Source organism: Sinocyclocheilus grahami, unplaced genomic scaffold (assembly GCF_001515645.1).
Source record: "Sinocyclocheilus grahami isolate Dianchi unplaced genomic scaffold, SAMN03320097.WGS_v1.1 scaffold1267.1, whole genome shotgun sequence".
NCBI classification, from domain to species: domain Eukaryota; kingdom Metazoa; phylum Chordata; class Actinopteri; order Cypriniformes; family Cyprinidae; genus Sinocyclocheilus; species Sinocyclocheilus grahami.
In genome coordinates, this window is record NW_015506446.1 from 133,524 (window position 1) to 159,005 (window position 25,482).

At 39.0% G+C, this 25,482-nt stretch overlaps 1 protein-coding gene across 1 annotated transcript in view; it reads right to left on the minus strand.

Annotated features, from left to right (window-relative positions):
• LOC107568644 (eukaryotic translation initiation factor 2-alpha kinase 3-like) overlaps positions 1–25,482 on the minus strand; it is a 38,232-nt gene that overhangs the window by 9,132 nt on the left and 3,618 nt on the right. Inside the window, exons 2-4 of the mRNA XM_016254616.1 lie at positions 6,142–6,271; positions 354–548; positions 101–231 (exon numbers count right to left, since the gene is read on the minus strand). Coding sequence (XP_016110102.1) covers positions 101–231; positions 354–548; positions 6,142–6,271 — 456 coding nt within the window. The remainder of the gene's footprint in view (positions 1–100; positions 232–353; positions 549–6,141; positions 6,272–25,482) is intronic.

The following is a 25,482-nucleotide window of genomic DNA, read 5'->3' on the forward strand; positions in this document are numbered from 1 at the left end:
CAAGCTAGCATATCGTGCATCCAATCTACCTCTGTATCATTTGTGAACTCAAAAGCAAGGTCACATGAAGCGCTCAACAGAGCCTGTGGGTATTTCTTACTTCTCAAACCCGTTGCGAGGCCTCACGGCTCTGACAGTTTTCTGTGTTCTCTGGAATAACAGTATGTCCTCTGGCTCTCCTTCCTCGTCTCCCCACCGACTGCAGCCCACCACTGAACAAATATACTTCAACTACAGAGAAAAGGAGAAGGAGGTTAAAGCGGACAACCAATACTATATGATAAAAGAGTTTGCATAGTGCCACAACAGCACATCAATCATTTCTTGTTCTATTGAAAAAGGGTTCGAGTTACCTTGCCGCTGTATGCGCCAAGGCCATACGTGGTGAGGGACTTGCCCCCTACAATCACAGTGTCCTCTCCGATGCGGTACGAGGAGTCCAGCAGGGACTCAACACTGAATGGAACAGCCTCCATACTCTCCCTGTCCCTGTTCCACTGAAACAGAGCTCCATCCAGAGAGGGAATGAACATCTTGTTCCCAAAAATCTGAAGAACAGAAAGAGTTCATGAGAATCTTATTATTTTTTATCTGATTGTTGTGGTAAATGAGTCAAAGTGGCACATGATTTTTATCTTGGGAAATATTTCACGTTTTTGATCATCAGCAGCAGCAGGGTGGATACAATGAGCAGACCATGATGGATAGAGACAAGGGGACAGGCAAAACTGAGACTGACCAATCAGCTTTGAGTCTGTGCGTGGCATTATCACAGGGTGCCATTAACATTTGGCGCTTGAGAGTTACACAATCCTACACATCCTTAAGGATAAACAGGGACTAATGGGCACAAGTATCCTGAACACACACGCACAGACAGACTGATAAAAAAGAAAAGGCCATTATATAAGGATATTGTGCTGTATATATTGATATTATACTGACCCCAATCCAAAAAGTGATCTCTCAGCTCAAACAGACACATTAGAAAATAGGAGGGGGGGTGAGATCACTGACTTCCTGTAATGCTAAATCTAACCTTGACAACTGGTATGGACCAATAGGAAGCTGAAACACCATGAGAAAGCAAGCACCTGGAGAACGAAATCATCCACTGTGATTGGCTGAGAATTGAAGGGATTAGCTCATCTGTCCATCACATGTGGGTGGGCGGGGCTTATGAAGAGCTTGCAGTGGTACTGAGGGTAAGAGGTTTAAAGTGAATCTGTGTGTGTGCGTGCTGCAATGATGACTCATCACTGTGCTACATTGTGTTAATCCATCATGTGATCTATTTGTCTGATCTCTATTTGTCTGAGCTCTACAGGAGCTTGACTTTGGGTGAGATTTCAATCCTTCTCAGCCCTACTACATCCTAAAAATCAATGAACAATTAAAGCCAATCAATTAGAAGAGCACGGATTTAACCCCAGCCAATGTCCAGAACTTCATTAATGCCATTAGCTGTAAAAGAGTGCTTCTGAAAAGCTACAGTGTCAGCTACACAAAATGACACATCTATTTAAAAACTAGTATGCAAGCAAAAAATGTAATGCTTTGTCTCAATTAATATAACTATATGATAATGTATTAAAATAATATAATTATTTAAAAAAGTTATATAAAATAAAAACCTCAATTTCATGGCATTGGAGAAAAAAAACTTATTTTAAAAACTACATTTATTTCATATTTATTTTATTTTACAGTACATTTATTCTAAAGAAAGATAAACAGACTTTAAGCAAATCATTCTGCAAAAAAAAAAGTTAGTGGACGATAGCTAATTTAATGAACTACACCTGTGATTACTCTGCTAGGACTTGAGAGGAACTGCCTACATACATTCACACCTGGTTAAAAGTTACTGTTATGGCTTTATTTTTAATATACTATACCATTTTACATTCATTAAAAAAAATCCAGTGTCCAAAACCTCCCAGTGTCCAAATAAAAACATTAAAATAATAATAATACATGCATAAGGAGGCTCCAGTGACTTTTCAGAGAATGAATTTTTATTACACAACAAGGAGGTTTTATGGCTTACATGAAAGCAAGACCAGCTTTTAAACCTCTAAACTACAAGCTAACTACAAACGTAAAAGGTCAGCTGCTTTTTACGAAGTGTGTAATTTAACCTCTACAGTATCTCATGACAGTGTGTTCTGGTATTTAAACGAATGTGAAGCTTCAGTAAAAAGACACATGGCACAAATTGTCATGCACTGGATGTCAGAGAGGCCTGAAGGACCAAGCTGGTAGCCTGGTATTGAAAATGCTCTCTGACAGGGGATATTTGGCAAAGCTCTTTTTGCACTTCAATGGTGTCAACTGCTCATGTATATCATTTAAAATGCCACAGAAGCTGTAGTTTTGATGGGCCTCAATAATTAAATCAAGTTTTGATGGGCAATTTGAAAATGTGAAGCTTCAGTAAAAAGACACATGGCACAAATTGTCATGCACTGGATGTCAGAGAGGACTGAAGGACCAAGCTGGTAGCCTGGTATTGAAAATGCTCTCTGACAGGGGATATTTGGCAAAGCTCTTTTTTGCACTTCAATGGTGTCAACTGCTCATGTATATCATTTAAAATGCCACAGAAGCTGTAGTTTTGATGGGCCTCAATAATTAAATCAAGTTTTGATGGGCAATTTGATGGGCAAATCAAGATTTTGTTATTTCTGTAATATCCTCTCTTTAATTGTCAACCATAACTTGCCACACCATATTTGAATGTACATGAATATGGTTGAAATTTGAGAGCTTTTGCAGTGACTGTAATCAGAATCCCAGATATACTGGAACACACTAAGCAACGCTGGCTTCAGTTTCCTTTAAATTGGATGATTCCTATTTTGCCATCGTGTTCATTAAAGAGTAGGGAACATATGGACAAAGAAAGCATGTTATCAGACTGAAGCCCATAGCAGCCCAACATGAATCAAATACTCAGTTCAGTTGTGGGCAATGACTTCTGGAATCTTGTGTGACACATTCAATTTGAGAAACTTAGCCAAAGGCAGTCTGGCCCTTGTCTTAAGGGATCACAGCAGGTTTGAGTATGAAGTGTGTCTATGCAGGCAGGATATCCCTCTGTACTCAATAACCTCCCGCAGATGATAGCGCTCCACTGAGTCTGACACAAAGCATTACATCAAGCTAGGCGCAATCCCCTCTCCCTTTCCTGTTCGGTGGTAATCTCTCCGTCTCCCACACACACAAAACATATAATTTCACACTTTTCCTGGCACAAAAATCACTTTAGTGCACCCTACATACAGTTTAAAATCAAATAAACACTTAGGTCTACAGATGACATGCTATCAAGCATAACAACAACCCAAAATATTTATAGTTTACCTAACGTAATAAACCTGGAATATACGGGTTTCAGAACGATTCAATTTAGAAGTAATATAAGGCCTGTGGTTAAGCATGTTGTAGAGAAAACCGTGAAAGTCTCTTCTTCACATGTTGTTAAACACTCTCCTGACAATTTGCCAAATTGTTGGCAACTGCTAATGCATTTCTATTATCTCATTTGTGTGTTTTTGTATGATCAGCATTGTGCTGTTGAGAAAAAAAAATCTGAAAAGAAATCTGTCAAGAATATGTCAGGGTCATATTTTACAGCTAAATTAAAAGAAAGAAAAAGTTATATATTTTACCTAAAAAAAACACGAAGCCCGTTTTAAATATAATTAAGTTTTTACCATTGTAATGTAAAGCAAAATCAAAAACGGGCCATTGAATTATTGAAAAACAATGCGTACCCGTGGTGGTAATGCAGCAATAATGCAAAGCAGAGTGGCCGTTACATCTTGGGTGTGCATTATTTTTTAATAATTCATCAGCCTATAATTTCTATTATCTCATTTGTGTGTTTTTGTATGATCAGCATTGTGCTGTTGAGAAAAAAAAAATCTGAAAAGAAATCTGTCAAGAATATGTCAGGGTCATATTTTACAGCTAAATTAAAAGAAAGAAAAAGTTATATATTTTACCTAAAAAAAACACGAAGCCCGTTTTAAATATAATTAAGTTTTTACCATTGTAATGTAAAGCAAAATCAAAAACGGGCCATTGAATTATTGAAAAACAATGCGTACCCGTGGTGGTAATGCAGCAATAATGCAAAGCAGAGTGGCCGTTACATCTTGGGTGTGCATTATTTTTTAATAATTCATCAGCCTATCGTCAATTATTCTGCTTATACCATGGTTACCACACCACAAGACATTTGTCAAATATTTTATTTCAAGACATTTATGCTTTTTTTTTTTGTCGTTAAGAAGTGTATGTAGAACTACTTTTTTTTATTCGTCCTATCCCAAGCCTCCATTGCTAACGCAAAAATAGAACTAATAACGGAGGCTTGAGCCATTGATAAGCAGATAGAGAGAGAGAGAGAGAGAGAGAGGGAGAGAGAGAGAGAGAGAGAGAGAGAGAGAGAGACGTCTGTGCGGCTTTGATGTTGCATTTGTTTGATCAATGTCTTTGAATGGCCTTTTAAATAAATGAAATAATCTGGTGAAGTGAAAACTGTAATGCGGCCAAAAGACCATAACCTACTTCATAGATGTGCACTTACTGAAAGATAACAGCAACTGTAAAGCAATTGTCAATAAAATAACTTATGCATAATTACACACAACTAACCCTAAACATATGGTAAGTACATGTAGTTAATTAAGATTACTCAGTACTTAATGTTACACTGTAACTAGGGCACCGTAAAATAAACTGTAACCGAATTTCCTTTTTTTCTTTTGATTTTAGTGTGAAATGTGACCTGGACATGGTTTTCAGAGATTCAAATGACTTCATGAACTTAGCTTTGTCTACAGCACAAGCCCGGTAGTGTGTCAATACCTTTATTCTGTGAGTCACATTAAATGGTTCCCTTTGGTGCTGCAATCAAACAAACAAATGGCATTGTGCATTGAATAGTGTGCAGATATACCAGATTTTCGGCTCATTGGATTAATGTACGTTAATTACAACTGTTCACTCTACAGACTAATAGATGAGAGGGGGTGTATGTGTTTGTTGGGTGGGGGGGGTCAGCATTCTTATGGATGACATCATCCCTCACATAAGGCATTACCTCATTCTTCAATCCTCTCCACATGACTCACACCACACTGTCAGTGGCATCCCTCTCCACCCCCCATCTCTCTTTTCCTCATTCCTCTCATCTTTCTCATTCTTTCTCTCCATTACACCTCCCCCTCGTGTTGAGACAGCGTGTTTCTGCAGACCATGCTGTTTACTGCTGGCCTCTCTCCTACTGTTGAGGCATGCTATAGGTGACTCCTTTCTATTGGCGCCATGGCGAGGGCCAATCAGAAGGGGGCAGACTGCTCTAATCACTGAGCAGAATGCCTTGCAAGGCACCAGCTGAGCCAATCAGAATGGCTGGTTGCCAGGCACCCAGAGGTAAAAGGGGAGGGGAGAGGAAGATTCTAGCCAACGGATTTCAGGTTTCCGCCAAACCAGACAGGGGGTCAACACAATCACTCACACACACATGCTCATTAAGCTATATACACACACACACATACACAGAGTAAGAAAAGGAGAAAAAAAAGTCAAAACAGATCATGACATCCTTAGACACCACTAATTCTTAGCATTAATCAAGCACTTCTGTAACAATGTACAAAAATCTAATTATAAGCCTGTTGGTGCAGCGCCAATGTTTTCTCCGTGTGTTTGTGTAAATGTGTGCATGCGCACAGACGCAAAACTGCATCGCTGCCAAACGCTCTTCCTCCAGGCTAATCTTCAGTCTCTAGAGAGTACGTGTCTGTGATCTATGTGTGTGTGTGTGTGTGCGCGCGTGTGTAACTTGTTTCAGATCCAATTTCCTTTGGGCAATGTCTCATTCTCTTCTGGGGTAAAGAGGTTCAAACAAACATCACCTTTTCCCACACACACAGGCACACATTTACTCAAACTCTTATGAACAACAGACAAACATGTGCAGTGAGCATGTTTGGAGAGAAAACCTTCTTATGTTGCATCAACGCAAAATACTACAAGAAAGTGTTTAATAATTCTAACCAAAAAAAAAAACAGTTGATGGTTGTTAGCTTGTGTATTTTAAAGGTCGTGAGAAACTGCGTTCAGTACCTCTGGTTTGCTGAGGCTAGAGGACACTAGAGAGCCTGAGCCCACATCCAGGTCCCACTGCTTGCGTCCCTGGTTTAGAGGATCCAGAGCAGCGATTCTCCCATCCAGTGTGCTGATGATGACCAGAACCCTGTAAAACACATCAAATACACAGGTTCACAAACAGTGGCTAGGGTTTCCATCACTCTATACTGCACACTAGACATTTCCCTTCACCGTCAAGTTTGTTTGACTGAGACATTATAGGATGTATATGAATTATAGCCAATACAAATGTTATGACCAATAACAATACATGGCCAATATTAAAATACAATTGTGTCTAAATAAAAAATAAAAATAAAACACTAAAACTAAAATAATTGCACATACTATATATGATCCTACAGCTGTGTACACTATGAAAGAAAACTGATGAATGACATTTAACTGGTATTAAATTAATAGTGTTTTCAGTGTTTTATTAGTGTCTATTAATGTGGGGTTACATTATGTATTGAAGATACCTACATTCTGAAGTAGGAAGAGGTAGTCTTCCTCACTAAAAGAATAGTCATAAGAAACAATCATTAAAAAAAAAAAAATCAAGTTCTTACAATGTCACTGGCAATATTTTAGGTGCATGGTGGTCAATAGCAAATATAATGCCAAAATAAGCATAATACAATTTAATGGTGTAAAATTAAAAATATAAATAAAAATAACTTATTTTACACAATTTTGAAATCTAATCAAGAATGTTGTAAAATCATTGAAAGTAGTAACTGTTTATTATCTGTTAAGAAAGCAGTTTTGGCGGATAATTTTGGATTTATTACAAGTAGTGTTGTTTTTGGCCGCCTGTTTTAATTTTAGTTTTAGTCTAGTCTTTGTGTGAAGCTGTCATTTTAGTTTTTATTCGTTTTAGTCACGTTCTTGTTGTTTCGATGAGCATGAACGGTATATGAGTGGAGAACTCACATGGGCCGTGAGCGGCTGAGCAGAGCACACACACGCATAGAGCGGAATAATACGCAGAGCGTCACATCACGTGAAAGTGAAACCTGAGCGGTGAACTAATTTTCGGCAGCCGGAATTTCAGTGCATCTCTAATTATTGGCGACATTAGAAATGGATATTATATAATAGTTGCTTTTTTGAACATTTTAGCAACTTAAAAAAAATATTAAAAAATTATTTTTTTTACATGGCACCCCTGCTCTCGACAGACGGCACCCCGGTTGGGAAACACTGTTGAAAGTGACGTGACATGTGGCCAAGTATGGTGACCCATACTCGGAATTAGTGCTCTGCATTTATCCTACCCAAAGTGCACACACACAGCAGTGAACACACACACACCGTGAACACACACCCGGAGCAGTGGGCAGCCATTTAAATAGTCTGTTCTAAATAATGCCGCGAGTAGGGCTTGAGGAAGTGACGTCGCCTGCGTCTGCGCAGTGCGACCTGATGCAGCCCCTGAAGTGAGACACCGGAAACAGAAATACTGCAAAATAATAATAACAACGCGAAATAACGTTATAACATTTTGTTTCGTCTCGTTTTGGTCAACGAAAATTAAGAGACATTTTAGCATAGTTTTTATTTTGTAAACCACATTTAGTCTCCTTTTTATTCGTCAACAATATTGCATTATATATTTAATTATAGTCATCGTCACATGACCAGCATTTGCGTTGCGTCTCGTCTCGTTTTCGTCACATGATAAAGGTTCGTTGATGACAATATTTAGTCAATTTTCGTTGACGAAAGCAACACTAATTACAAGTGCAAATTTACCCTTAAATGGGTCATATGATGCGATTTCAATTTTTCCTTTCTCTTTGGAGTGTTACAAGCTCTTGGTGCACAAAGAAGATCTGTAAAGTTGCATAGACTAAAGTCTCAAATCCAAAGAGATATTCTTTATAAAAGTTAAGATTCAGCCACACCTACCTAAAACGGCTCGTTCTAACATGCCCCCACATGTCTACGTCACGATGTGGGAAGATTTGCATAACGCCGCCCAAATGTTCACGCAAAGAAAAAAGGCATAACTTTTATTCTTGCTGTTGCCAGCGCCGCCATGTTGTGGAGTCGCTGTGTGTTTCGTTGTGAAAGCGAAACTACTTTGTTTGGCCTTCCAAAAGTTGACACGACTAAAAATCAGTGGTTAAGTATTCAGACCCAAATATTCAGATGTGTGCTGCGCATTTTATGGAGTATGGATGAGGACTGTTTCCTGAACCAGTAGCCTAATGCATCTGTGGCACAAAGGCTGTTTCAATAAAGTTGGGCAGTTTAAACTTTGCAAGGACAGTCTGGCGCTTCTGACTCACAGCCTGTAAGTACGTTTTTTTATATTTAAATAATTTGCCAATGATGATTCAAACGCGAGTTTTGAGCAGTGTAGAGTAGGCTTGTTGTTTGTTGTTTCTCCGATCACAAATGCAGACATGGTTTTATGTTTACGCGGCGCGATACGCAAATCGTAAAAAGACAGTATAAGTCATTATAATCAGTAATAATGTCTCCACTGGATGCAACAAATACCTTGTTTGTAATGGGTTTTATTGGTTTTGTCTCATCTAGTGATGTCCGGATCGCAAACGAATCGTTCTATTTAACCAGATCTTCATTTGGTCGAACCAGTTCACCAAATCGAACTGAATTATTTGAAACGGTTCGCGTCTCCAGTACGCTCTAATCCACAAATTACTTAAGTTATTCGATTTATAAATGTGCCTGACACTCCCGCTGACGCGAAATAAACCAATATCCCGAGTTATTCAGTTACTCCTAACAGTACATTGACTGAACTGCTAAAAGAGAACCGATGATGGGATGTGTACGAGCAGAGCAGCTGGACTGCATCTCGTCCTGCTGGGAGACGGCATCACAGTATGGTAGGGGCATAACATTTCCATCACACGCTTGAGCTGGCCAATCAGACCACACCTCGCTTTTTTAGAGCGATGAGCTTTGTAAAAATCGACACGTTTCAGAAAGGCGGGGCATAGAGGAGAAACAATGAACATTATATGAAAAATAATGTGTTTTTTTAACATTAAACCGCAAACACATTGCATTACACCAAATACACAACATAATGTTCTTTTTAGCAACATCATATGACCCCTTTAAACTCTTAAATGTCTATAATGTCTACAATTGGCCTAGAAAACTGGGAGATTAAACTGTGCGCACGCCAAACTAATCACAAACTTTTTGTTCTTTTGTAGTATGCAATAAAAGCTAACTAGAACTGAAGTCTACACAGGACACTTCATGGCTAAAGTGCCAGGGAACTTTTTAATAGACAGGAGGAAACGCACCTGCAGAGTAGAGAGCAGGACTAAGAGCGAAGGAGTCGCTTTGATCAAGTCTATGAGAGTTAACACATCCCTTCAGACATCAACACTGATGAGGTCAGAATTTAAAGGCATTTCAGTTCTGCTCATCTCAATGCTCTGGGCCAACACCATTTGTTCTCATTCTCCAATTGGATTGAAGAGCAGAAAATCCTATAGCACAGCACTCCTGATTGGCTGGAAGGCCCCTCCAAAAATATGAGGGCTGATTGGTTGTTGCTAAGCAGTGGGCATTCTGAGAATGAATGAGGACACTACACTGGTCCCACCCAGCCAAAAGAGTGATTGAGGGAAAGAAAAAAAGAAAAAGAAAAACCTAAGCGAATGAGTGAATTTGAATTTTAAAGAGAGAGCAAGAGAGAGAGAGAGGGAGGGAGAGAGAAAGAGCGAGAGAATAAAGGAAGAATAACAAATCGCATTTTCTGGATGAGATCAAAGAGTAAGTGTATTCCACAGGCTGTTTAACCTCAGGAAAAATAAAAAGGAGAACAAGGGACTTAAAATAGAAGAAAAAACACTTGAGAAAAATTGTAAAACTAAAAGGAAAAAACAGTTTGTCTGACATCACTTCAATTGTGTAGACTATATTACAACATAAACTGCATAAAAAGTGCCATATGATGTAATTAATGTCAATGCGCACAAAACTAATTTCAATAATTTTGTGATAATGTAATATTCTAGGAGCACACTGAAACTGAACTCATACTCTTGTACTCCAACATTGTGTTTTTTTACTTTCCTATTAAATTTTAAATATCCGTTCACTTTTAATGACTTTTGTCTCATTTTATTGCACTTTTATTTTATTGCATTTTACTGCACTTGCATATCCTCACTTTCTACATGGTTACTGTAGTATTTGTCTCAGTCACATGACTTGTTCCACTTATCTGGCATATTTATGACCATCAGCAGGGCAAAGTAATAGTGTTGAATACAAAAGCACATAATGTTAATGTTATAGTAAATGTCAATATATACACCACTATTTTCAAAGAAATGTTAAATATATATAATGAGAAAATATTATGAAGAACACAAATGTCTGAATGTAAAATGTGAAAGGAGCTTCACTTTATCTTACAGCCGTTTAAAACTGTACCTGAACACTCACAAATGACGTGCACCCTTTTGCCTCTCTCAACATTATTCTTGTCATGCTGTTTAACACACTTAGCACTTTACACACAAACAGATCTTTAAGTGCGCGTCCACACACCTGTGATCCCCCCCTCTCGGTCTCACTTACGCTCTCGTCTCTCTCTCTCTCTCTCAGAGGAAGTCAAGAGATTCTCAACTCAGACCTGATGTAAACACACTTCATGGAAGGGGGAAAAAAACAACTAGGGTATCGGAGGGGTTTGGTCCAATCACAGGAGGTTTTCCTCCTCCCTCAGCCAATCAGGGATTAGATACGTTTCTGCACTTTCAATCAGAAACCACTCCTTTAAAAAACACCAGCCAATGGACATAAAAAGCCCACTGTAACCATGCCACAGCGAGCAGCTCTTATCAGCCAAGTGTGAGTTAGCAAGTACCACTGCAAAACACACACATGCACAATAGGGGCATAGGGAGCACGTGGCCAAGTTGTGAAAACAGAGGCACACCCCTGCGGAGAAGCCGCAGAATTCAAGACAGGTTAACAGAGTAAGTAGTACTTTGTGCAGACACAATTGTTCAACATGGACAACATGCACAAACCTCACACAGCAATTAAGGGTGCACACTATTGCTGAAAAACACAATCACTACTTAGCAGTCAGATGTCCATATGCACAAAGGCACAGATCCCTAAACAAGACCATATCTGCAGATTAAACTTTTTTGTAAAAGCATTTTTTACATTTGAACTAGCACCTCATGACCATGTTACATACGAGAAGCTGCAAAAGACACAGGCGCAAGTGGAATGTACAAAACATGGTGACATTCATTTTTAAGTGAATATAATGGGCGATATATTGCGTCACCAAAAATGATTGAGGTCATGTACATATATTGCGCGATAAATCGATATATTGATTATTGCGACAGGCATATATATATATATATATATGTATGTGTGTGTGTGTGTGTGTGTGTGTGTGTGTGTGTGTGTGTGTGTAGAATAGTATATCAGTCTGGCAAGTAAACTAATACATTTACTATTATTAAAATTATATTTCCAAGGTGTGCGTAGAGGGTTGAATGAATGGTTACATGAATGAATGATTAAATGAGTGAATGAATGAATGAATGGTTGAATTAATGAACGAATGAATGAATTTTAGCGTATCTTTAAAAAAAATTCTAAAATTAAATCTGGCCTCACATTATTAAAAACTTCTCTTAAGAATTAACTTAAAAGTAAAAGAGACCTAGAGGAGTTAAAACTAGAGATGCACCGATCGATCGGCCGATTTTCCTCATGATCGGCCCGGATCGGTGACCAGCCGATCAGTCTCACTTCTTTCTGATTTCGAGCCGATCCGTTTTGTTACCAGCGGCACAGGCAATAAAGTCAGCAGCGCATTATGACTATCTTCTCTCCGATGACCCCTTCTCTCTCACACACGTCTCATTCGCTCCGGTTAAATAGTGCTTGTATTGCACATTATTTTAGTCAGGTTTCGTGCTTACACCAAAAGCGCACGCACCACCACTGATCTATATTAGTGGAGCGCACAAGCCGCGCTCAGTCTCAAACAGCTTGTGAGCCACAAATACCAAAATGAGGGGCTAACTGAGCTAAAACGGTTAAATGCATACAAAATTATGTCAAAATGCCCGTCTTGGCGAGTATCCAGTTAAACACAGTCAGTTTTGGAACGTTAAATAGTTGAGAAAGAGAACGCATGTTGTGTAACAGTATATTGGGTCCGTGGATAAACTCTTAAAGGGACCGCAGTCCAATATTCCTGCTGCTGTCTCTCATGTTAATCAAAGAACAAAAGACAAAGAAAATCACTTTCTGCTCTTGACTCCATACGTTTTATAACTTTAATGGTAAGCATTAATCTGCATTTCATTTTTACAATGAAGACTACAGAAATTAAAATCAAATGTAAAATAACACTGGATGTGTTATTTTACATTTGATTACTTTAATTTCTGTAGTATTTCTTACCTGAATAAAAACTTACTTAACCTGAAAAACTTAGTTTCATAGCTCTCTTTATTCTATTGCATTTATTTGTGCTGTTGTTTGCCATTTTTGTATTTGTTCTTATTTTATTAATGACTTTTTACTTGTTTTTTAATGAAAATAAAACTTTGCGTTAAAGAAAAGTAGATTTTTTTTTGTATATGCTGTCAATTATAGGTCTTAGAAAGAAAATCGGCAAAAATCGGTATCGGCAGATCACACTAACAAAAAAGCGGAATCGGCCAAGAAAATTGCAATCGGTGCATCTCTAGTTAAAACCAAGTCCAATTCCAAATATTTCTCATGCTTTTTACCTGTATAAGTTTAGATTCTTCTGAATAAGGGTGCTTTCACACTAGCACTTTTTGGTGCCCACCCGGGTTCGATTGACAGTTTGTTTGGACGATGTGATCTTCCTAATTCGGGTGCGCACCCACGAACCAGACCGGAGTCCGCTTAAAAAGGGTGGTCTGGGGTACGGTTCGCTGCTGATGTGAACGCAATCGTACCAAATCACAGAAGTGAACCGCTGTAATAATAATATAATAACCGCCAAATAATAAAATGTGAACACAGTCCAATGGGGGGAGGGGGAGGGGGGGTGGAGCAATTGAACTCGGGTTCGGACCAAGCAATCGAACCAAGTGTGAAAGCACCCTAAATGTCTCCAAAACACCATTTAGAAGGGGGGATCTCTTAAAAAGGACAACAAAGACTATAGAATCCACCGAGTCTCCAAAGTGAAAGGGATTTTCTGCTTAAGCGAGCACACAATAAAATATAGCACTGCAGTAGCATGCAGAGCTCAGTATTGAGCGTTACACAAAGCACTCGGCAATGCATTTCAAGGTACCATCTTCCCCAGGCAACATCCGCAGTACACAAACACGATGTCCATAACTGTATATCTCACTACAGAAAGAAGAAACACTCACCATAACATTCAATCCTTCAGATGCACACAACACAAGGAAAAAGTGCAGTCTGTGCATTACTTGTTGAATGTGTGGTAGACCACAAAACTGTGACTAACTGCATGGCAATGCATGTGCTAATTTAGGAGAGAAAGATGATCTGAAAAACAAAACAAAAAAAATTAACAAAAAAATATATATAACCAAAAGCTGACTCGAAAAATTTACTCGACATCTTTCTGAACATGTATGCATTTCTTTCTTCTGCAGAGCACAAAAGATTATATTTTAGAGAAATGATGAGACTCAAACTATTTTGGTTACAATTTACATTTTATGTACAAACACAAAGACATTTCTCAAAATATTTTATTTTGCACAAAGGGGGGAAAAAAGGTTTGTAATAATGTGAGGGTGAGTAAATGATGGCAAAATTCAAAATTTGGGGTGAACTATGACTTTCAGACTAATGCAACCATTAAAAAAAAAAGTTATATATCATTTATTCTAACATTGTATTTATGGTGGTCTCCATCATGCAGAGTTTATTCTCCATGTATTGATTAAAGCATTTACTCAGTGTGTCCGTGTGTGTTTGAATGCTTAATCTGTCCTCTGACTCCATGTCACGTTCTGACACGCCCAAGGTGCTATCACCATGCAGAACTATACGCGTTTCTGCCATCTCAATTGACCTTGCTAAATTTGGTCCATTGTGCAGAAACTTCTACTGCAATTTCACAGAAAAGGATTTCTAGCTGATTTTGATGATAAAACTAAACAGTGAAAAACACGCAAGGCACGTGTCACACAAACTAATTCCATCATGCACAAGTCACTGTCATTTCACTCCTCTTTAACTCTGATCATCTTCCTCCTGTTTCTCTCTCTCTAATGTGCGCGGTGCGGAGAAATCAAAACTCTGTCACATGGTGCTGCTCTCTTCCTATTGGACGAGTCCTGGCCTTCATCTAGGTGGTTGATTTGTTGTTGCTAAGCAGTGAGGAACCAAACTACAGGAAAGCTGAGGTCCTGACTACAGGGTCCTAGCGCCTTCAGTTTTGGGTCTCGATGTCCCCCCCCCCCCCCCCTTTAATGAATGAAGAAACAGCTTAAAAGAATCAAACCATAAACAGAGCAAAAATCAAGTCTGGAGTGAGTCTCGCCACGAGTAACAACATCGAATCGACTTGCCGTTCATAAAACTAGTCTTGTTTTAATGGTTTGAGCAGCCTGTGAGATATTTCAAAAGTGCTCATCCATGTCAGCTGAAGTGGAAAAGTTTGCATCGAAACATGCCAAGTTTGGTTCTGATTACAAGACGATGAAGTCTTATCGCAAAGTGATGAACTTCACTCGAGACCATGAGATCATATAAAACGATTCTGACAGTCTCTCGCTAGTTATCCAACCATCAAGTCAGACAAAAAAAGCTCACAACAACAAGCACACAAACTCTACCCTTTCCTTCCCTCCTGTTCTCTCTCTCTCTCTCTCTCAACTCAAATTCTGAGCACTTTTTCTTTCCAATCGTCTAATTGGCCAACAAGTTTGCCAGCTCAGCTCTTCTGATTGGCTGTTGCTAAGCAGTAGGTAGTTGGAGCTAGACGTCTGGCAGAGTTTGCACCAGGCAGTGGAGAAGCGGCATCACCGTGAGTGTGTATTTGTGAGAGTGTGTGTGTGTAAGTGTGAGGGCACCTCGAGCGAAGTGTTCCTTCCAAAAGGTCCCTAAGGAATCACCAGCAGTCCAAAAATACACACACCGACACAAAGCTGAGCTACATTAGTCTATAGGCCATACCTGGATTGTGCTTGCCAATGGAACCACCAAACCAATTTTAAAAAGGAACACATAAGTACCACAAACTAATTCCGTTATCTGTATATTTAAATAGCAATCGTGTTGCCTAGTCTTTACTCTAACAGCAGCCTGGGAATTGGTGTCTGGTTGCTTGCTTGCTTTGGTTGGTTGGTTCATCTGGGAGATCTTTACAATATGTTTGTTTGTTTTTTGCATTTTTCCCACCATCACTAGACTTTATGAACTGAACAACAGAAAAAGTTGATGAGAGCATCTTTATCACAAGTGCTCCCCACACTCTTTGCTTTTGTTGTGAGTAGATCTCTCCAGGGTTAGACTCCCATTTGCCAGTCGACCATGCTGAGCAACACATAAAACTGTCCCAGGAGAACACCACCCCCCCCAGTAAAGCTGTTCCATATCACGGGGAAGGCCTGAGGGTGTTGATTATCACCGCCGTGTTACTGAGAATTGAGCACAAAGGTCTGGTTTTTGCATTCATGCATTATCAATAAAAGCCGGACTCTTGTTTTTTTTTTTTTTATATGTGATTGACGGTTGCTTGAACACTGCACATAAATGCATGAGATGGTTTGATATTGAGGATCATGAGGTAAATATGGAGAGGTGTGAGTGAGTGTTTAATCTTAGCATCAGGTGTGAAGGCAGCTGCTACTCTCACCCCTGTAGAGATACCGAACCACTGCAGTGTTAAACACACTACACAGCATTCCCTCGAGTGTGCATGACACATATAACTATGCCACCAGAAACTAAGACCAGCCCTTCCTTCCAGTGATATATGACTACTGTCAAGACAAAGTCCCAGGAACTTCACATTATAGCACCATCGCTGAAGTGGTGTTTAAAACTGGATTTCCAGCAGGCTATTCATACATTCAGATAAAGCATCATTGCACTGATCATTTGCAACGCATCATGTAGTGCAGGGAAAGTTGACATTCATATAAAACCCAACTACATTTTTTCCCTGTTTCTAGGGTAAATGGTTGTGTGGTTGGTGTAGAGTTGCAAGAAGCATGCATCTTATTTTAAGTTATTTCCTCTATAAACTGCAAATTATATGAATCTTCTCTTTCATTAGGCTATAAATATGTAATGAGGTGACTTTTAACAGAAGCAGCCTTTTCAGCAACCAACTGAGGTAGTCCGTCGGTCTAAGTGCCATTCAGTGTGAAAATTGCAGATTTTGCTTTTAAACCTTTAATAAAAATGGATAGTTTACCCAAAAATTAAAGTTCTTGAGACTTCTTTTGTGGAACATAAAAGATGATATTTTGAGAATGTTTTTTTTCTTCCATACCATGGAAGTCACCTCACAAAAACTGTTTGGTTACTAACATTCTTCAAAACATCTTATTTTGTGTTCCACAGAAGAATGAAAGTTAAACAGGTTTGGAAGAACATGAAAATTTGTAAAAGATGATCATTTTTAATTTTCAGGTGAACTATCCCTTATATCCCTCAGGGCTCCAGAGTGCACCTAAAACGGTCTCATTTGTGACCCAATATATTAATTTGTGAGTGATATTTTGCTGAGATCGCCAGTGGCGACTATATAGATTTACATGTTATGATTTAAAAATTTGCATGTAATGCCTTTTTTCCTGCTTGATTTGCAATCACATCTTTTGTTATTTTGACATAATAAACTGAAACAATGCGCATCAAATTTTTAGAGGAAAAACAGTCCTCATCTCTGCCGAACAGCAGCTAAAAGCAGCTCCAGTTGAGACAGCATTAAAGAGACTGAAAATGACAGAGATGTGCAAAGTACAAAAAGCAGTCTCTGTTTCGTGCACAACTAGAACATACTACAACAGGTAAATCTGTCAGCTGTGTGGACATTAGTAATTAGGGATGTAACGATTCACTCAACTCAAGATTCGATTCACGATACTGATTTCACGATTCGATTTTCTCATGATTTTTTCTAAACAAAATTAGATTTAAGACTAATTTTTAATGAAAAGATGTCCTTTTATTATTGCTTGGACAAAATGCTGCACATTTCTTTGTGAAAAAGAAATGTGTCAAATAAAACTAAATAGAAATTTTAAAACAAACCCCAAATCTAATCAAATAAATAAGACAAAAAAAACTCTTCATATAAACAAAGGCTACCTGTGCTCTTTCCATTCAAAATTAGAGGCAACCACTGCATTTGAATCACAATCCAAACAAAGATGCTGAATACAGCAGCAGTTATTAAATCTAAATTAGATTGTATAATTTGACATTTTAAAACAAAAACAGAATGCACTGACTTTAGTTTTATGAAACTATAAATCATCTGCAGGAAACAGAGTGCAAAAGCTCTGAATGAGACGCAGATTCACTCTCTGACAGCAGGTGGCGCTTATGGAACAGCAGTGATCAGGCGTTTCCTTGGTTACCGCTGTAAACAAAGCAGCGCAGCGCTTATGAACCCTACTTTAATATGAATTATACAGATGAAAAGAAAATATCTAAACTTTTCTGAAGACAGTCAGTTCCCCTCAGAGATACATTCATATAAACTCCCACCCCCAAATGTATCAGTGATAAGGCGTTTCCTTGGTTACCGCTGTAAACAAAGCAGGCAGCGCTTATGAACCCTACTTTAATATGAATTATACAGATGAAAAGAAAATATCTAAACTTTTCTGAAGACAGTCAGTTCCCCTCAGAGATACATTCATATAAACTCCCACCCCCAAATGTATCACGATTAGGGTTGGGAATCGAAAATCGATTCCAATTCCAGAATTGGATAGTTAAGGTCAGGAAATTCAGAAATACTTGTTGTCAAATTAAATTTTCTATTCCACCCATCGATTCCTATGTGCTTTTTTTTCTTCATCTGTGAGGATGACCTAGCGATCTGCCAGGACCTTGCTCGCTAATCTAAGCTCTCCAAAGTTTGGCTACATTTGCGATCAGATGCCAAAAAAGCTAAGCATAATATCTGTGATAGCTAAACATGTTGCAAGAGCGGTGTCACCACCAACATGACAAAGCACTTTAATTTAATAGATTGTTAAAGATCGCAAACACGATTCAAACACCAACATGATTCTATTCCTAAATTACAATGATTCGTCTGTTTCATTCCTCAAACGTTGATTCGTCTGTTTCATTCCTCAAACGTTGACGTGTGCGATCAATGTTGCGATCACTTGTTGGTTTGTCCGTGCAGAGTACGATCACACCAGTGTGATTTTAACATTTAAATTTGCATTCGCACTAGGGGTGGAACGGTTTGCGGAAAAAAAATCGAACCGTACGGTTCTCCACACATGGTTCGGCACGCGCTAGGACAAGTTCAACTTAAATCTGACAACGCATCTGTAATATGGTTTGTTATAAATAACACGTAAAACAAACAGGGTTCGGCTAATGTATGTTTCTGTTGATGGATGCGCATTCTGGCTTCCCAATACATGATTACAACAACAGCGATGAAGAAAAAGAAAAAAATGTGGACAAACCATTCACTCTTGTTCAATGCGAATGCCGTATGCTGAAATATGAGCAGTCATTTATTTCGTCATCACCCGGGTGCTGATAGCACGCGTGAACAGGTGAGACCTGAACAGCACACGTTGATATCTGTGTTTAAACTAAACTCATGTAAGCTTTGCCAGTTTAAACATTTAAGATCCAGAGGATGCGAGCTCGCGCACGCAGTGAAATTTGTGCGCGCGCTCATCCCAAGCACGCAAACCTCAACCAAACCTCAGAACGTGAATATTAAGCTCTCTCTGAAGTATTGTGTTTAAATGGACAAATTCACACAAAAAAAATTCAAAATGCCCGTTTTGGTAAGTATCCTATAGCACAGTGTTTCCCAACCGGGGTGCCGTCTGTCGAGAGCAGGGGTGCCGTGTAAAAAAAATCTTTTTTTTATATTTTTAAATTGCTAAAATGTTCAAAAAAGCATCTATTATATAATATCCATTTCTGATGTCTCCAATAATTAGAGATGCACCGAAATTTCGGCTGCCGAAAATTCGTTCACCGCTCAGGTTTCACGTGGTGTGACGCTCTGCGTATTATCCCGCTCTACGCGTGTATACTCCTATACCGTTCATGCTCATCGGAACAGCAAAGTCCACTCAAAAATTGAGCCGACAGGCAAAAAAATCTTAAATATCTTAACCCTACTGTTAGACCTACCTGAAAAACAATTTATTTAATTCGAAGGCCTGTCGTTTTTTTTGGTGCTACCATTATTGTCTTTATTTGTTCTTATTTTATTACTGACTGCTTACTTGTAACTTTTTTATTCAATTCAATGTTTGAAATCAAGCTCTCGTGCTACTGCACCAAAATTACCCCACTGTAAAATAAAAAAAACACTGAGTGAGCAAACATTTATGAGATAGTTATAATGGTAATTAAATAATGTTTACATATGTATAAAAGCCTACATTAAAATCTGTCATATAAATTGCTCTCTTCATTAGAAATTAGCCTACTGATTGCCACCATTGATGGACAATTTTTTTAATAATATTAAAAATATCTGTATGACATTATATTCTGCAGTTCTTCCCTGTTGTACCCAATATCTATACTTTTCAAATTATCATATCGAAGTTAGAAATTCAAATATTGTGACAAAATTAATTTTGTAGGGTGCCACAAGTTTGTTAAAATTTCTAAAGGGTGCCGCAACTAAAAAAAAAGGTTGAGAAACACTGCTATAGCAGACATAGCCGGCAGAACGTACTGGATCAGTGCATTCTCTTAAAGTGACAGCACTTTATTAATATTATTAATCAAACAGCAACAACAAAGGAATCACTCACTGCTCTTGATTGAATAGATTTTTTAACTTTAATAAAGATTAATATTTAACTTATACAGTCAAATATGCAATGCTGTTTTACATTTCATTACTTTATTCAATTTTTGTACCTAAAAACTGTTAGACCTACCTAAAAAAACTAGAGATGCACTGATTGCAATTTTCTTGGCTGATTCCGATTTCTCGTTAGTGTGATCTGCCGATACCGATTTTTGCCGATTCCGATTTTCTTTCTATGAACTATAATTGACAGCATATACAAACAAAAATCTACTTTTCTTCAACGCAAAGTTTTATTTTCATAAAAAACACAAGTAAAAAGTCAGTACTTTAATTTAATAGATTGTTAAAGAACAAATAAAAAAAATGGCAAACAACAGCACAAATAAATGCAATAGAATAAAGAGAGCTATGAAACTAAGTTTTTCAGGTTAAGTAAGTTTTTATTCAGATAAGAAATACTACAGAAATTAAAGTAATCAAATGTAAAATAACACATCCAGTGTTATTTTAGATTTGATTACTTTAATTTCTGTAGTCTTCATTGTAAAAATTAAATACAGATTAATGCTTACCATTAAAGTTATAAAACGTATTCAGTCAAGATTGATTAACATGACAGACAGCAGCAGGAATATTGGACTGCGGTCTCTTTAAGAGTTTATCCACGGACCCAATATACTGTTACACAACATGCGTTCTCTTTCTCAACTATTTAACGTTCCAAAGCTGACTGTATTTAACTGGATACTCGCCAAGACGGGCATTTTGACATAATTTTGTATGTATTTGAACGTTTTAGCTCAGTTAGCCACTCATTTTGGTATTTGTGGCTCACAAGCTGTTTGAGACTGAGCGCTCCACTAAAGCCTGTGTTATACTTTCCGCGTCCGCCAGTCTGCTAGGGTCCGCTATGGTATGCGTGACGTAAAAATAGTCATCGGAGAGTGTGTGCGAAGGCTCTGCGCGGACATCTGCGTGCCTCCCATTTTTTGTGCGCGGTCAGTAGGCTACTGCGCATGCTGTGTGAAGAAGCCCGCTGCTATTCGAACCTGTACAATCCATCGATAAAACAATATAAAGATGTGCAATAACTCTGGCCAATTGTTTGTTCACATGTTTGTTTATTGTTCAAGCTGATCTACTACGCCTGTATGGAACACGTCCACGGAGCGGACCATCAGCTTTCGGTATAAATACAAGTAGTCCGCGTCGTCCGTGTACGTGCCCGGATTGCTCATGCGGAAAGTGTAACACAGACTTAATATAGATCAGTGGTGGTGCACGCGCATTTGGTATAAGCGCGAAACCTTCGGGAATGACTATAATGCACAATACAAGCACTATTTAACCGGAGCGAATGAGACATGTGTGAGAGAGAAGGGGTCGCCGGAGAGATGAGAGTGAGAATGCGGGCCTGACGTTATTGCCTGTGCCGCTGGTAACAAAACGGATCGGCTTGAAATCAGAAAGAAGTGAGACTGACCGACCGATCACCTTGGCCGATAGATCAGTGCATCTCTAAAAAAAAAACTGAAAATTACGGTTTATTTTATTTGTATTTTTACGCTATTGTATTTATTTGTGCTGTTGCTTGTAGTTCGATTATTCTTATTTTCTTTATTTTTATTTGACAGTATAGTTTTTCCCTAAACATAGCACATACCGAACCGTACCAAAACCGTGACGCTAAAACCGTGATACAAACTGAACCGTGAGTAAGTTGAACCGTTCCACCCCTAGTTTGCAGTCGCACTGCCATTGACCTAAAGAGAGCAGCTGTCATCTGTCATGAATGAAACAGCTTCACAGTCTTCAGAATTTTTCTCTTTGGAGCGTTACAAGCTCTTGGTGCATAAAGCAGATTAGTAAATCAGAATCAGAATCAGAAAGAGCTTTATTGCCAAGTATGTTTGCACATACAAGGAATTTGTTATAGTGTCACAAGCTTCCAGTACACGGAGACAACAACAACACACAGACAATAAAAATAAGATGGGAATAAAATCCACATGCATAATTATAAACCACAAAAAAAAAGAATAAATTGTATGTACAGGTGTACTATAGATAGAATAGGAATAGAATAAAATAAAATAAAGTTGTAGGGATGTACTAGGATTTAGGGTGATACATAAGTATTAGGTTATTGCACATACTTTAACTGCACAATGGGAGAACATTAACTGTTCATGAGGTAGATTGCCTGGGGAAAGAAACGGTTCTTGTGCCTGGCTGTCCTGATATTCGGTGCTCTGTAACGCCGACCAGATGGCAAAAGTTCAAAAAGGAGATGGCTTGGATGTGATGGATCCAGAGTGATTTTTTTGAGCCCTTTTCCTCACTCTGGATGTATACAGTCAATACAGTTCTTGGAGGGTAGGCAGGGGGGCACCAATAATCCTTTCAGCAGTCCAAACCGTTCTCTGTAGTCTTCTGATGTCTGATTTTGTAGCTGAACCGAACCAGACAGTTATTAAAGTGCACAGAACAGACTCGATGACGGCTGAGTAGAACTGCTTCAGCAGCTCCTGTGGCAGGTTGAATTTCCTCAGTTGGCGAAGGAAGTACAACCTCTGATGGCCTTTTTAACAGTGGAGTCAATGTGAGTGTCCCACTTCAGGTCCTGAGAGATGGTGGTGCCCAGGAATCTGAATGACTCCACTGCAGCCACAGTGCTGTCCATGATGGTGAGTGGGGGGAGTGCAGGGGGGTTCCTCCTGAAGTCCACGATCATCTCCACTGTTTTGAGGGTGTTCAGCTCCAGGTTGTTAAGACTGCACCAGACAGCCAGCTTTTTAGCCTCCTGTCTGTAAGCAGACTCATCTCCGCCCTTGATGAAACCGATGACTAGTGTCGTCTGCAAACTTCAGGAGCTTGACAGAGGGTCCTGTTTGCTCGGTAAGCAAACCACAGGGGGTCAAGGAAGGGTTCAGTAATGTCCTTCAGATAAACCAACACCAACCTCTCTAATGTCTTCATGACCACAGATGTTAGGGCCACAGCTCTGTAGTCATTAAGTTCTGTTACCTTGGGTTTCTTTGGGACGGGGATGATGGTGGAGCATTTGAAGCAGGCAGGGACTTCGCACAGCTCCAGTGCCCTTTTGTAGGCGTCCTCTTTGGCCTGACGAAGATGACGAAGTTTTGCTGTAAACCATGGCTTATCATTGTTGAATGTAAAATGCGTCCTGGTAGGGATGCACGTCTTCACAGAAACTGATATATGATGTTACGGATTCCGTGAGCTCGTCCAGATCGTTGGTTGCAGCTTCAAAAACACTCCAATCAGTGCAGTCAAATCAGGCTTGTAATGCCCGCTCTGTTTCGTTGGTCCATCTCTTTACAGACTTCACTACAGGTTTAGCAGATTTAAGTTTATGCCTGTAAGTCAGTATAAGATGAACCAGGCAGTGGTCAGAGAGTCCTACAGCTGCTCTGGGGACCGATCAATATGCATCCTTTATTGTGGAGTAACAATGGTCCAGTATATTACGGTCTCTGGTGGGACATGTAACATGCTGTCTGTATTTTGGCAGTTCAGAAAGAAAGATTTGCTTTATTAAAGTCCACGAGAATGATTAAAACAGAGTCCGGGTGTTGTTGCCGTCTCTGTGATCCGATCAGCGAGTCTCAGTAAAGCTTAGCTCACGTGTGCTTGTGGAGGAATGCAAACCCTCACGAGAATGAACGAGTGAAACTCCCGCGGCGAATAGAACGGCTTACAGTTAATGAAAAGCGCTTGTAGATCGGAACAGTACATCTTCTTTAATGCTGTAACATCTGTACACCACCTTTCGTGGATGTAAAAACAAGTTGCAAAGACTAAAGTCTCAAATCCAAAGAGATATTCTTTATAAAAGTTAAGAATCAACCACACCTACCTAAAACGGCTCGTTCTAACACGCCCCCACATGTCTACGTCACAATGTGGGAAGATTTGCATAATGCCCCCCAAATGTTCACGCAAAGAAAGAAGGCATAACTTTTATTCTCGCTGTAGTATTGCTGTTGCCAGCGCTGCCGCCATGTCGTGAAGGCGCTGTTTTCTTGTGAAAGCGAAACTACTTTGTTTGGCCTTCCAAAAGAGGACATGACTAGAAATCAGTGGTTAAGTTGTATTTACAACACTGTTCCAGAACAGTTCAACCCAAATATTCAGATGTGTCCAGCGTATTTTATGGAGGACCGTTTCCTGATCCTGGTAGAGTAGACTACAATGCCGGCTGTTCTGACTCACAGATTGCAAGTAAGTTTTTTATATTTGAAGAATTTGCCACCGACGATTCAAACGCGAATTTTGAGCAGTGTAGAGTAGTGCTTGTTGTTTGTCATTTCTCCGATCACAAATGCACACATGGTTTTATGTTTACGCGGCGCGATACAATGCATCGTGTAAAAAGACAGTATAAATCATTATAATCCGTAATTACGTCCCCACTGGATGCAACAAATGCCTTGTTTATAATGGGTTTTAATGTTTTTGTCTCGTCGCTCCGGCCGGGTTAGGGTTAAGGCATCACAATATGGTAAGGGGCATAACATTTCTGTCACACGCTTGAGGTATTCGGCCAATCACAACGCACTGGATAGCTGGCCAATCAGAGCACACCTCACTTTTCAGATCGATGAGCTTTGAAAAAAAATGTACGCGTTTCAGAAAGACGGGGCATAGAGGAGAAACAATAATGTAAAGTATGTGGAAAATAATGTGTTTTTTGAACCTTAGACCGCATAAACATTTCATTACACCAAATAATGTTATTTTTAGCAACATCATATGACCCCTTTAAAGAGTCCAGTTTTTATGTAGCCTGTTGATTTTTGTTCATGGTATTCAGCTCCAATAAATGGTTTGCAAATAAGAGACACTGGAAAAATGTTTGATATTATTTAATCACATTAGAATTAAAACTGGGAAACGAAAAACTTCGGAATCGATAAGCAGAATCGGTATCAGAATTGATTAAATTCAAATGATACCCAACCCTAATCACAACTCGTTTAACATCTCAACCTATTTGAATCGTCACATATTTGTATCGATTTTCAACCGGCTCGTGGTGAATCGTTACATTCCTATAAGTAATATCGTTAACAATTCTCATTTATAATCAATACTAATATGACATTTTGTTATCAGTATCTTTAGTCTTTACTGCTGACATAGTTATGGTCCGTGATATTGGCACAGTTTCGGTGTAATAAAATGAACGGCAACCTTCCGGTCTCTCTCTTGAAACCAACACGGAAGTGATTTAAACTGCAGTTCATCGACTGGTTGCTAGACACTGGCTCCAAAAGGGAGTCAATCCCATAGACACCCACCCC